Below are 14553 nucleotides of genomic sequence, written 5' to 3'. Positions count from 1 at the left end.
ATAGAGCTTAGTATTGGCTGCCTACAATAGGCATCGGTTAACCACCTAGTCAGGGAGACAAGACAAGTATGAAAAGGAAAGAAATTGCCTTAGAATAACTTCATCCAGAAAACACTTGGCTCAAAAGAGTAGCCTTGCATAATGTGTTGGAGGTTAACCAATTAAAGCCCTGGGTGACCTCCAGAGGAATGAATTTCTTATATGACACGAAGAACACCCTGCCTCTAGTCTTCACAATAGCATGTGGAGGGAGTGTCAACAAGAGTATCTAAAAAGTCCTGGTGTGTTATCTGACACAACACCTTAAAAAACAATCAGAGGCTTGATTTATGGACAGACATTAAAATACAGTTAGTTGTATACTTGATGCACACTGATGCTTTTCAGCATGTAAGCATGTGCCTAAGGGTTTGAAGAATTGGGGCCAAAATGCAGAGGAAATGGCATAAGGTAAAAAATAAGGAATAGTTTAATTCAATTGACTACACGGAGGTCTTGCTGATTTTTGTTTGCTTTTGTCGTTCAGATTTCAAGTACAATGAACTCTTTATCATAAGACTTACAGGAAAGATTTCCATGAGCTAACTTGTTTTTCTGGCAAACAATTTTATTCTTCATAAGATTAAATATGATCCTCCTTGTGTTGGAAAAAAGTAATAAACCTGTTTAAAATTCTATGAATCTACCTCTATATTGTTCAATTTGAGAGTGATTGGAAACATTAAAAATGCTCAAAAGCTACTCTTGTCAGTTGTGTCATGATTCTCTTTTGAATAGTAAATGTTTATTGTGAGATTAACAGAACGTTTCAGAGAACTTTAGGGTAGTAAGACTTAGATGCAAAGCATTGTTAAGAATAGAGGGATAAATATGTAGAGCAATTTGTTAATCACAAGTAAGTTTCACATTTTAGTATTCCTATTTTGAATTTTTATACCCTACTTAAAACCAGCCTTAAAAAAAAAATTTATTTTGTTTTACTTGTGTATGTTGTGTTAAAGAATACTTTTAGCTTTGTTTGCTTGTTCTTTATCAAAATTTGCACAAGTAGTATTTAAATTTTAAAAATAAAATTTCACATGCCTTAACAGTCTGGCTCAAAGTAGTGATATTAAAATGTGAAGCCTTTCAGCTGTAAACTCGTTCAATCCAAATAATTAGTCATCAAAAGGCATGTCTACACGTGTGCATTTAATGTGCATTAGCCCAATTTAAGGTGAGCATCAACACGTGCGCTCTTAATGCACCTTAAAAATGGCAATTTTAGGCTATTCAAGCCTAAATTTGATACTTGCATAAAAACAGTCTGCACACCTGCGTTAATGTGCCAGAACATGTGCACGAATAGATGCCCACTTAAATTGCCTTAATGTGCATTAGGCTAACGTGCATTAAGTTTAGACATGCCCAGAGACACTAATGTTTTTGTACTAGTTGACCCTGTAAAATAAATTGCCAAACAGCCTTAATGCATGAAGGCATGTGTTGAGATGGACTGTTGGGATTGTGTCTTAAGCTACAGGTAGTCCCTTCAGACATTTGATGATATTATAGTTAATAGCTGTTGAAACATTTCACTGTGTACATGTGATGAAGAGAAATGAGGTAACCCTTCACATTCGTGTGTATTTTCTTTTCAGAGTGCATATTAATTTAATTCATTACCTGTTCAGTCACATTATCCATGGCACTATCCTTTCCCTTTACTTTTGTTGCTGTTGTTCAAGATTATGGCAGCATTCTAAAACTTTCTGTATCTTGCTGTACCTTTTGGGAGGATTGATCTTTCCAAGAAGATTGATCTAATACATTTAATTTGAAGAACTCAAAATACTTCAGATACTAAGGAGTATTTGGGTTGAAAGAGAAACTGAGGCATATTTTTATATTATTTGATGAAGGTCACAGATGAAGTTTATGACTAAACCAAGTGTAGAAACAAAGTAGGGACTTATTGTCAGCTTTCTACAACTTCCATTGACTTCATGCAGGACTATAGGGTGCCTGTAGACATGCTGGGAGGCTGCTCCAAACATGCTATAATTACAGCGCATCAGAGCAGACTTGATTAATCAAGTCTGCTGGAGCATGCTAATTAACACGCTCTATTCAGCTTCTGTGTTTGTGTATCAGTGTCCCCACACTTCAAAATGGTGGCAGGGGTGCTTTAACTAAAACTTGTTGAACAAACTTTAGTTAAAGTACCTGCATCACTGTTTTGAACCGTGGAGATGCTGATACATGAGACCCTGTGGGCGCTTTAATTAGAGTGGTTCTTGAAGCTGCTCTAATTAAAGCACGCCCCGTACCTCCGGAGCACATATAAAAACACCCATAAGTCCTCAGTACTGAAAAAACAGTTGCTTCATTTAGTTCAAATGCAGCTTGCCTTAACTCTCCTAACTCTTCAAAGTGCTGCTTTAAAGGGTAACTGAGACATATTTTTATATCAGCCAAAGCCAAAAATCAAGTCCCCTTATGGTTCTGCAGTTCTGCAACAACTGATGCTGTCACTGACAGAAGGAGAGTAGGAGTTTGCATTCCTCTGTGCTTTAGATATTAAAGATGTCATTGCTAGCAAGAGAAACTCAGAACTGGCGGGACAGAATTTGGTATGTAATTGAACAACAACAACAACAAAATAAGGATGTGTCAGGATCTGTTTTGGTGTCTGTAGTTTTAAGCAGCTGTGTTTATCACAAATATTTAATTCTCCTTTAATGAAGACAAAGTATCTCACTTCATGTTTCTGTATGTCTTTAAGACTGTATTTTATGTAATATAATTTACTGCATATATAGAGCTTTTTATATTTTGAGTACTCTGCAGTTATTAGGGGCCTAAACTGAAACAGTTGATGCCATTGAGAAACAGGTGATATTTTTACTTAGCAGTGGAGGAAACTAAGGTTGAGGAAGATTTGTTTATATTCATACCCAAAAATAACTGAAGTAAATGGAAACGCAACAGACTTTGGATTGGGCCTATACTGCATGGCTTACAATGATTAGATTGAAAGGATGGTCCAGCATTGGGCAGCTGTCCAGGACTTGAGAAACCTGTTTGATTGTTTGCTCTTTTGTAGAATTTGCATGACCTTAATCAAATCACTAATCATTTTCTCCATGCCTCAATTTCTCTTCTGTAAAATTGGGATAATGGCAGTTTCGTGCTTCCACTGGGGAGTTGGGAAGATCAGTAGTATATTAACAATTGGGAGATGCATAGATACTACAGTGCTGGGAGCCATGCACATAAATGTTACAGAGTTGGAGTGTTGGGACCTTCCAACCCCTCAGGAGTTACTGGTTCCTGCTTCTGTGCTATATACTTTTTATAAGCCTTTTCTAGGGAAACAAAAGGAGAAAGAGAGTGTTCTAAAGTGGATAGGGCATCACACAGGGCACCCAGGGTCTTTACCAGTTATACGCAACCATGCCAAATGTCTCACTTTCAGTTTCCCACCGTGTAAAACAGAGTTAGAGAACTCCAACACCTTTGTAAAGTATGGGTAACTTGTGTAATTACTGTTACTAATCATTCCGACATTGATTGCAGAATTGTGTTAATCACTTATTTCCTGAAAACTATTTTTTTCTTCCTTCTTACAGATTCCAATAAGATTATGGCAGAATATAGCCACATACAAAACCAGATGGAATTACAAAATGCTAGTTTAGGGAAAGGTTCTGTGACAAATTCCCTTGAAAATGATCTCCAAGATATTATGGATAACCTCAGCCCAAAGAAGTATTCATCAAGTCTTAAATTTAAAACAAATGGGGATTACGTTGGTTCCTATTTAACCCTGTCACAACCTGTGTCAACTAAATCCAGTCCTTCATCCAGTGTAAAAAATATGCATTCTGCTACCAGAATTCCAGGAGGTAAGCTGTTCTCTTGTGACAGCCCTTACTTTTCAGAAAAAAGTGTCTCTGTAAAGCCCATGAGTTCCATTTCAAGTATTTCTCCATCCCTCAGTGGGTACAGTCTAGGAAGGAGCGACTTTGACATTCATGTCAACAGAGAAAATGAGAAATCCTTTGGACATGTGGACAAATTTCACTATTCCAAGTATAGTCAAAAAAATAAATCGTATGACAACGTCTACTTCCCAGGGACACTGGAAGGAAAGAAAATCTCAGGCTCTCTTCTTACAATGTGGAATGGAGGCTCAGGGAGTGAAATGATGCTTTCACCTGTTAGCACTTCAGGAGCAGCAAGCGTGCCCTCGAGCCCAAAGCAGGGCAGGAGGATGAATATTCAAGACAGCCTAAATCTTCATCCAAGACCAGTGAAACACAAGGAGGTGATGACTGAAGCTTTGGGTTCAAGAGCTAGGAAATATTCTGGTGGGTCTCTTAGTCATATGGGAGTTTATAGTCGTTCTCTGCCCAGACTGTACAAATCGACAGAAAGCCAGCTGATGCCGTTAAGTTTGCCACCAAGAAACTCTCCTGGTAACTCCAAGAGGAAAAAGCATGGAGAAAAAGATCTACCTCAAAGTGCACTAGATGCTGATAATTACCTTAATTTTTCTTCTTGCAGCTCAGGGGTTTTACCGTTTATAAATTCAGCATCTGATAATAATTCCTATGTTAGCTCAGCTCTTTGTGTTCCTTCAAGCCCTAGGCTAGCTAAGAAAATGCTTTTAGCATCTTCTTCTTCATATGCTTCTGATGATTTTGATAGACTTGGACTCTCAGGGACAAGCCCCAGTAACTCATTCTGCCCTGTGGATATTGACAGATCATTCTCTGTCAGAAGAAACCTTTCCACTAGTTCCATGGAGTTTGATGAAACGGAGTTGGAAAGCTTCCGACAAACACCAACTTCTTTGCCCCCTTCCATACGAGAGAGAAAGAACAGTATTAGTTCAGTGACTGGAAGAGAAGACCTAATGGACTATCACAGGAGACAGAGGGAAGAGAGGCTTAGAGAACAGGAGATGGAACGACTGGTAATTTTTACTTTTTCATTTAGATTTTACCAATAGTTAATGTTTCCAAAACTGACTTTCCAAATGTACCTAGTAAGAGGACATAGTAGATGCAAAACATGTTACTGTGTTCTGAAATTTAAATGCGTGACCGTATATCCTGGGGGCATGTTGTTAACTCTGTCAGTCTCTAAACTTAATGGTTATTAGTACATTGCCTCAGCATCTCAGATGGTGTAATTCAGTTATTTAGAAAAACAAATGGAAAAAGTCTTAAAAATTATGAAAGTTCCCTTTGTGGGTTCTGTCAAAATGCCTATGGATGTCTTTACATGTGCTCTGGGGCGGGGAGGAGGCAGTTTAATTAAAGCGGCTTCCAGACCAGCAGCATGCAGCAGCAGGAGCCACCCCATCCACTCCCCGTGGCCTCCCACCCACTGGGCAGCCCCTATCCCAGCCACAGCTCCCCTCCCTCCCTTGCTGCAGGGGCTTTGATTTGCACCCCCACACCTCATTACAACAGGTTTACCAGCTGGAGGCAGCTGAGTCTGGTGTCATAAAGTTGAAACACATTCAGAACCTCAAAACACTGTCGTAGTTTACAAAGGTTGTAAGTGACATTTGTCATAATTCGAACAGTCGTAAGTCGAGGACTGCCTGTACTCTAGAGTAAACTGTCCTGGGCATGCAGCTACACGTGGTGGGATGCAGAAGTAGATTTACTGTTCCTACCAGCAGACTGCTCCTGCTCCCTATGGCCCTTGGCCCTGCAGCAGCCAGGGAGAGCTCTATGCTCTCCCTGGGTGCTATCCCAGGGGCTGGCAAGGAGCATGGGGCCAGGAGACTGCTGTCTCCTGGCAGGGGCTGAGATATTCCTCCCTGCCCCTGGGAGCTGCCTGCTGCTGGGGTGGGCTTTGCAATCCCAGCAGTAGGGAGATCCCAGACCCTGCTCCACAATCATGGGGCCCAGGCTTGGAGGTTCTTATCTCCTAGCCCAAGCTCCACAACTGCAGGGCCAGGGCTTGGAGCTAAGAATCTCCCAGCTGCCACTCCCCAGTTGTGATTGGGAAGCAGGGACTGGGAGCTCCCCACCTGGGCTCCACTGGTGGAGCTTGCCTCAGCAGTAGACAGCTCCCGAGGACAGAGAGCAGTCTCCCGCTCTCTGCTGCCCAGCTGACCAGGAGCAAATGTGCTGTCTACAGCTGTCTACACATGCTGTACGGTGCAGTAAGTAATCAAGAGTAAATTTGCTGCTTGTATTTACAGGCAGGAAATTTACTCCTGATTAGAGCAAATAACTGCTCAATAAACGTCTGCATATGTAGATGGTAACGCTTACTGCACAGTAATTAGCTGTCTCGTATAGAGGCGCCCAAAGAGAGGAAAAGAGTTTTATATTTGGAATCTTTCCTAAGACAATAACACCCCCACTCCACCCTCAAATAACTTGTGATGACATATTAAAATTGTTTATTTATTTAAAGGATGATGTAAACTCGATTTAAATAATTGTGCTATGTGGATACGATTTTTGTGTTTGGAAAGACCCTACAACCTGCCATGGAATTTGCTAGGTTCTGCAATGGTCTAGTGTGCTAGTTGCTTCTAGAGCAAAGTGCATGTGGAAATTTGAGAAAAGAATGGTGGCTGACTAGTCCTTAAATATGTTAATGTCAGTGCCCCTAAGAAACGATACTGCATAGTCAGGGGTTATTACTAATGTTATGTTGAATTCTGCTTGAGGATTCATATGTGTGCAACTCTATGCCTCAAATTGTATAGATTTTCCTCCACTCAATCTTGGGATTTGTACCAAGTTAAGATATACAATTATTTTACCACTGAATATTTTCCATTCTAAAAGGTAAAATCTATTATGTTGATAACTACAGATATTTCCAAGTTATTTGCATGAAGTCTGATACCCTAAATCCAAAATTGTAAGTTTCTAAAGATTTTGAAAGTTTTTAAAGATTTTTGGGCATTGGGAGTATGCTTTTGCAGTAAGTAATGGTAAATAAATGTTCAAGTTTTATTTTTAGATGAAGTGAAAAAAACTTTCCTTTAGTTCAGCTTTTGTTTCTCTTGGTTTCACACTTTCTTAAAGTCTTGACCCTATGACAGGAATTATCCTAATGCTTTCTTAACATGCTGAAACATTTGAAAATGGTATAGTCTATACATTATATAGCTTAAACACACAGGAATTTCCTTCTCCTTGATGTAATCTCCTGCTAAGCGTCCTGCTAAACTTTACTTTTTAAAGTCATCTGGTTAAAAGGTTGGGAATTGGAACAGTCCATTTTTCAATGATTTGAGAGTTTGAAGAACCAAGATAATTGGTTAGTAGGGTCCTGGGAGGAAGACTATTTTTAAAATGTTAAAATGTTCCATTTTGTATTTTTATTTGTACTGGATTACATTTGGGGCTGGATTTTTTTTTTTCAGAAGGACTGAGAACCCAGAGCTCCATTTGCCATTCAGAACTTGAGTTCACAAAAAAAGTATTTTTCCAGTTTAATGCAGGATTCCCAAGTTTTCATGTGTGTCTTGCTTGTGAAGAAGAGAGATAACTAGAGACATGTATCGCTGGGTTCAAAGTGCTGAGTAAAAATCTGGGTTGAAAGGTTGGGAGGTGAATGATTTGTGTAGGGCAGTTAGCTTCTGTCCAAGTATTTAACCTTTTAATACTGTGTTGAAGTGAGCTGGACAAACTATAGTTAGAGAGATTCAGGGATTGATTGCAGAAATTTATTAGAAACAGCATCCACTGTGATAGACATCAGGTATATCTACCCATATCTATCTGTCCTTGTCGTTTTCATAGAATACCAATAGTAATGGAGCTGCAGCTGCCTTGCCCTAAGGTCCTTGCCCAAAGCCAGGGCAGCCATAACCATCGTGTTATTAGTATCCAAACTACGTTTAGTTTAAAATTTGCTTGGGTATGTGTATGCTATCTGTAGTCAGTGCTACTGGATTGTAGTGTGGATAAGCCATAGGAAATCTTTAAAGGGCCATTGTCCACCACAATGTCTTCCTTTTGCCATTTTTATTTTCTTACAGAAACTTTTAAATGAATAATGTTCATATTCTTTTATTAGAAACCTGTGGAATTCATTTTTGTTTACTTGTACAGGCTTCTGGGAACGTTGAAAATACAGCCTTTACCAGGCCTAGTCATGAAAGTAACTAGTCTGCTCTCATAGTCCAGAGCAAAACATATAGATAGATAGCTGTCTGCACGCACATACACACAGAACAAATTCCCCTTCTCCCCTGCCTTCCCCTTCAGATGAAGAAGTGCTTTTGTTTTAATTTGTTCTGAATACTTGCAGATTTCAATAATGCACCTTTTAGTAATTTGGTACCTTATCAAAGATGAAAGCATATGGACGTATTTAAAAGTAATATCCTTTACTAGCAAGTAGCAAGATGGAGGTCCAGCTGATTGGGAGCCTTAGAGAGTACACGAGCCTTGAAGGGAGCTGATCAGATGACTGGCACTCCGAGCCATAGCTCTAGTATGCCCCTGAAGTTGGGAGCTCTGACCAGCTGGCTGTTACTCCAACCTCAGTCTTGAAGGGTTCCAATCCCAAGGCTGGGAGCAGCTACATATGCAATTAAGACATGATGGGAACCAGCCACAACGTTATTATACAAATATTAGAAATATTTTGTTTAATCACTGTGTAGCTTATTCCTTGTTTTATCGCATCATTAATCGCTTGAACATGTGGTGGGATTACTGTTTAAGACATGATTAAACAGTGAATCATGTCTTGCGTGTAATGTCTGCTAGGGGCCTGAAATAGCAGCTGTCTTGATCATCTAGTATTGATTGCAGACAGTATGATATTTTACCTCTAGATGGTGCTACATATTAAAGAAATACAATTTAGAATTAGATAATGTCCATTACCTAGCTTTAGATATGGATCTGTAGAACATATGTTTATAGGTCTCACAGAGTTTCTAAAGGCCAGGAATTTACTCATGAGAGATTTTAATTTAAATAAGCAATAAATTTACAAGCAATATGAAAATTCAGTTAGAAGGAACATGTTTAAAGGAACCTATTTCTCCCTAGTTAAGTGAGCTTTTATTTCATCTATGTTTATTCCATAACCGTGGAAAAAATGGAGAATTAGTGTGAACCAAGAAAGATTATATGTAGGGGTCTACCTAACTTGTGAGGAGACTTACCAGTTTTCATGGGTCGATTAGGGATAAAATTCTAGTTCTGCAGTCAGGGCCCTCCTTAGGGATGGTGAACTGGGGAAACCACCCTGAGTCTCGTGCTTTGGGGGGGCCCCGCAGAGCTGAGCAGAGCGGCCACAGCGACTCAATGTTGCTGCCGCGCCTTTGTGTCCTGCTGCTTGGTACCCCACCTCCCTCATCACCAAACCCATTATTGGCTTCTTTGCATCCAGGGTGCAGGGGGAGGGGCCCTGAACAGGCTGATTTGCCCCAGGTCCCACACCCTGCTTGGGTCATATCTTTCTGTAGTCATCTGGTGGCCACCTTATCCTTTCCCACTGATTAGTGGGAAGAAAGCTGGGGTCCAGCTTGACTGCTGGATGCCCTTTGTATGGACCTGCCTCTTGGTGCTGATTGGTGGAGAGGCTCTGGTGCAGGGAGGAGGGATGAGGGGGCAGTTGCCATCTTGTCTCCTGCCATTCATGCTGCACCACCAGCCGACGCCTTCCCTTCCCAGCGAGGACCAGCATTTTTGTTTGATTTAAGTTTTTTTTTGTTGTTGATTTCATGGATTTTGTGGACAATCCCAGATTTTGCGTTTTCTGCAAAAACTGTGAAACTGCAAGTTAAGTGGTTCCCTCATTATATGTGATGCAGCCACATAGATTAACATTCAATAAATATAGGTTGGGATTTTCAAAACAGAGCTGATTTTCCCAACTACCTTTCACTTTAATTAAAGTGAAATCATTTAAACATTAAAATTAATTAAAGATGTATGTCTAGGCCTCATGCACAGTTTAAAAATGTCTAACACATGATTGCAATTTTTATTGTGTTTAACCTTTTTATAGTTCTTATAATTTTAGGTTCAGATGCTATTATTTAAAAACATTGTTCATTTAGGATTTACCGACACTCCTGCAAGGTAGGAAACGCCAAATAAAGGTCATTTAGCATGCCATAAATATTTGGCCATCTTTGTGTTAATACAGAACAGCTGTTTAACAACAACTTAATTTAGTAAAGGAACAAATGACATATCAGATTGAAAGCACTAGGTACTTTAGATATACAGGATGTAATTATCCTCAATGTCTTGGTAACTTCTTAATACATGGGACCTATTTTTGCAAGACAGTTCAGCAAGGTCTTTGGTTTTATGTATTTTCCACGAGGCCTAAATACAAGCTACTCATCTTTATTTTCTTTCTAAGATAATTAACGTTTTAATGGAATATACGTAGCTCAATGCTCAGTCTTGTAACTAATTAAAAGGAAAAGTGTGGACTAGAATAAAAATTCATTTTAATGAACTTAACTTGCATTTATATACCATATGTGAAATCAGAATCCACTACCATGCCATATCTTGAAAACCTGAATCCTTGTTTTTAAATATCAGAAAAAGGAACCATGCAGTCAGTAGGGGCGTGTGTAGACAAAACGGGGACCCTAAATTGAAGTGGTAGGTTTTTAAAGCACCGCTTCAATTTAGGGCCCTTTAAACCCCCATGTTGTGCACATAATCCATTGACTTACCTGCCTCTCTGGCGGCAGGGAAAGGAGGTCCAGCTACCACCGGGTGGAGTGGTCCCTGGGCTGCGGGTGGGGCTGGTGCTTCACTTCGTGGCAGCGGCATCCCCCCTGAGGTGGCACCCTCTTGCAGGCATCCGGCTTAGGCAGTCCCAGGGGGCACTGCAGGTGCAAAGGGAAGCACCAGACCCCTGTGCAGCTCAGGGAGGCAGGCAGGCTGGGGGGAAGAGGGGGAAGGAGGGGCAGGGACCAGGCTCACCACTTTTCTTGGGCAGAGCCAGCCTTCCCGGACTGCTGCTAGGCTGCCTGCAGGGCTTCTTGCAGAGAGCCTGAGCTGCACGGAGCCTGGTGATTCACTCTGCGGCTGTAGGGGCAGCAAACTAAAACTCGTCAGAGAAGTTTTAGTTTGTTGTGCCCCAAGTCATTTAAGGTGCATTATGCTGGTGATTTGCTATAGCGGCTGTAATTAATGCGCAATATGCCACCAACTCATGCAAACACCAACACCATTAAAACAGTGCAAAAGCATTTAGCCAGCTTTAAAGTGTTGTGTACACATACCCCTCATTTCATCTACCCATGGCCTTTGTGGCAAAGCTGAGTATATGTTGAATTTCTAAGTGTCAGCGTCTCTGATGTAGGTACCCCCTAGCCAGCAGTGGTAGATGTGCTGGTATGTTATTCATACTAGTACTATCTATCCTTTTTCACTGCAGATGGCTGTATTGTTAAAAACAGCAAAGGGGTCTTCAGGGAAGAAATACAGTGAAAAATCCTTAACAGTTTTCATTCTCAGCTTAATGCACCCATTAGATAGTATAGTTTTACATATAAATCTAAGTAATGATAACAACAACAATAATAATGCCACAGTTTCTATTTAACCAGAAAATAAGCATGCTGTATTCTTTGTAGTTTGCAGTGTGATGGTATTTCATGCACATGCAGTTGTTTTTGTATTTTTAGTTGCTGGGATATTTTCTTGGTTATTCACTTAAAAAATTATGGTTGGAACTCTTGAATACAAGTGTGATGGAACTGGCTGCCATGAATGATGAGGATAGAGTATACAAAATAGCAACAGAGAGAGCTTTCCATGCATAAACTTCTTAATACGTATTGAAATAGAAGTGATAGACATAGGCATTTCTGTAAAGTGTGCTCTGAGAAACTGAGATTCATCAGGAACTTCCTGAAGTGAGCCAGGTTTTTCTTCCGCTAATGTCTTCCCAAAAAGTAGAGAGGGCTTTCTGCTTTGCTAGGACACTAAAAAAAAAAAGTAAAATAAATCTTCCTCCTACCTTTTTCCATAATGGAGCTTGCTTTAAGGGATTTTCATATTTTAGCCTGTTGAATATAAGACAATGTATTGTTTCAGTTTAAAATCTCATATGTCCTTAATTAACGGGAATGTAGATGTTGATGTGAAAATAAGGAGTAACGCCTGTCATTGAAGGGGTGGGACACTCCATTCCAATACTGTATTTTCCATCTTTTACTGTCACAATGATAGTATCAGAGAGCAGGATGAGTGGTGCTGTTGCAACAGCAGGAAACATAAATAGTGGAGTTCGGGGACAGCACTTGTGTTGTGCTATAAGGAATTGGGTGGCATATCCAGATGGTACAGGTTTATAAGGAGAGGAAAATGCTTTAGGAATGAGAAAGTTTGGGAGTGACTATATGAAGCGAAACAAGGCTTTAGAAGGTTGGGGTAATACCACTGGTTGGGGGTTGAAAGCAGTCTACTGAATCAGCTAAGAATTTCTGTTCTATATCTAGCAACTTGTCCAGTTAGGTCAATGGTTTTTCTCTGACAGTGGCCACTAGTAGAGGATCTACAGGAACACGCAAGATAAGTCACGGTGATCAACTGGAAATATTTTTCCCAATGAGGAAATTTCTGCCTAACCTCTGGCATGTAATAGTTGGTTTATGCCTTGAGACAGACTTAGCTCTGTGCTTTAATAAGTACATATATTGTCTCATAACTGAGGGTCTTTTCAATTTTATAATTCTTTGTTAAATCCTGCTAAAAGTGAGGAACTTGTTAATTCATAATAAGTTTTACTTTACTTTAAAAAGGCTTGTATCAGAGAAACTGGAATAGTCTGATCCTTTTACTTGCTTCTTTTTACCAAATGTCACAGTTTTTAGCGAGGCAGAGATAAAGTGATTAGCTGTCTTGGAAATTCTGAATTCAAGTTTGTTTTTTTTTGCTTTTTAATCTGATGACTGATGGTCAAAAATTATTCCAAGAGAAATGATAAGATTAAATAATTTAGAGAAACTCTTTGGCCTGTATTATCATTAATACAAAGTCTGAGTTTTTTTACAGTGAAGCACTTTTTTTTTTTTACAAATATCTTTATTTAGTGTTATGGTAAGCAATTTTTTTGTTATTTTTTTCTCTTTAACAAAATGAATATAAACTTAAGCTAAACTACTATTTGTTAAGCATTATGAATTAATCTAAACAAGGACTTACAATAAATTGCACACAACAGAACAACACTAGTTTTACGGCTTAGTAATTTTTGAAAACAGAGCTGCAGAAAACACAGTTATAATTGCATGATGGATGACAGCTTAAATTCTGTCACAGTTACTAAGATTAAGTTTAGAAAATGGAATGACTTTCTCATGAGATACTATAACCAAGGAGTTAACTAGTGAAAAGAGAAATGCCCATTCTGCGTTTTGGGCACAGTAAAACCAGAAGGACTTTATTTTTCTTTCAGACTTCTTAAGGATGAAATTTGGGTGTCCAAAGATGGAGAATAATACTGAAAATTGTGATATAGGGGAAAGATGAAAAATGTAATGGAATCAGAAATCTTAAAAATTGGAACTAATGTATAAATTAGTTAAAGTAAAATATGAAAAATAATGCAATGATTGCCGAGGCATAGTTTAAAGTACAAGAAGGGGTGACATAAGTTTTGTAGCATAACTTCTGTGAGACAGGGCCATGTATGTGTGGGATACAATAGGAAATAAATAGTAATTATCCATTATGATGTAGGTAGAATCTTGAAATTCAGATGTTGGGTTTATCTTTTTTCAGACATGTAGAACCTATCTTCTCTTTTAGAGCTTGCATTTGGTTCTGTTCTACTTTTACATAGAACTCATTTATACAGAAATTATTTTCCAGTTTTAACTTGACTTACGAACTTTAATTTTTATGCTACACCATCACTGTTAGACATACAAAGGTAACTTGATTGTACATTTACAAAAATACTGCACCTGAAGAGTGTTGATCTTTCCTTTGGTTAAAATTTGCTGTGAAACTTACTACTCCTTTTTTCTTTCTTTTTTTTTGAACAACAAGGAGCGACAACGACTGGAGACTATCCTCAGTTTGTGTGCAGAATACTCCAAACCTGATAGTGACCCTGCTGCTGCTGCCACTGTTGCTGATGTTCAGAAAATTAACAAAGAACTTGAAAAACTTCAGCTGTCAGATGAAGATTCTGTATTTGAAGATTCTCAAATTAATCCAGAAATGAGATTTAGAAACCACTTGAAATTGTCAACAAGCGATTCTGATTTCTCAGAGTTGAGTAATGTCAGTCGAAGTGCTGGCTCCCTCCTCTCCTCTAGAGGTATGAGAGGTGATGAACATATTGGTGAAAATATGAAAACTCCACCTTTAGTTTCTTCTGCTTTTCTGAAGGATTCCAGTGAGTCTTCTTACCTAAGCATCACACCAAAGGTAATGGTGTTCAGAAGTACAAACTCAGTACAGCTAGTTGAATCACAATGAAAATAGCTTAAATATGTTAGTCATAATAGCAAAGTGCATTTGACGTGGTCCAGGATGTATTAAACCTGTGATGACCTGTTTCCTCTGAAAAGTGTATCTTTTAATC

At 39.1% G+C, this 14553-nt stretch overlaps 1 protein-coding gene across 5 annotated transcripts in view; it reads left to right on the top strand.

Annotated features, from left to right (window-relative positions):
• PHLDB2 (pleckstrin homology like domain family B member 2) overlaps nucleotides 1-14553 on the top strand; it is an 89992-nt gene that overhangs the window by 17154 nt on the left and 58285 nt on the right. For all 5 annotated transcript variants that reach the window (XM_019528596.1, XM_019528594.1, XM_019528595.1 and 2 more), the window contains exons 3-4: nucleotides 3612-4960; nucleotides 14013-14396. In XM_019528596.1, the coding sequence (XP_019384141.1) occupies nucleotides 3612-4960; nucleotides 14013-14396 (1733 nt within the window). The remainder of the gene's footprint in view (nucleotides 1-3611; nucleotides 4961-14012; nucleotides 14397-14553) is intronic.

Source organism: Crocodylus porosus, unplaced genomic scaffold (genome assembly GCF_001723895.1).
Source record: "Crocodylus porosus isolate Cpor-Errol unplaced genomic scaffold, CroPor_comp1, whole genome shotgun sequence".
NCBI lineage: Eukaryota > Metazoa > Chordata > Crocodylia > Crocodylidae > Crocodylus > Crocodylus porosus.
The sequence above is the reverse complement of the archived record's forward strand: the minus strand, read 5'-3'. Positions and strand labels throughout refer to the sequence as shown.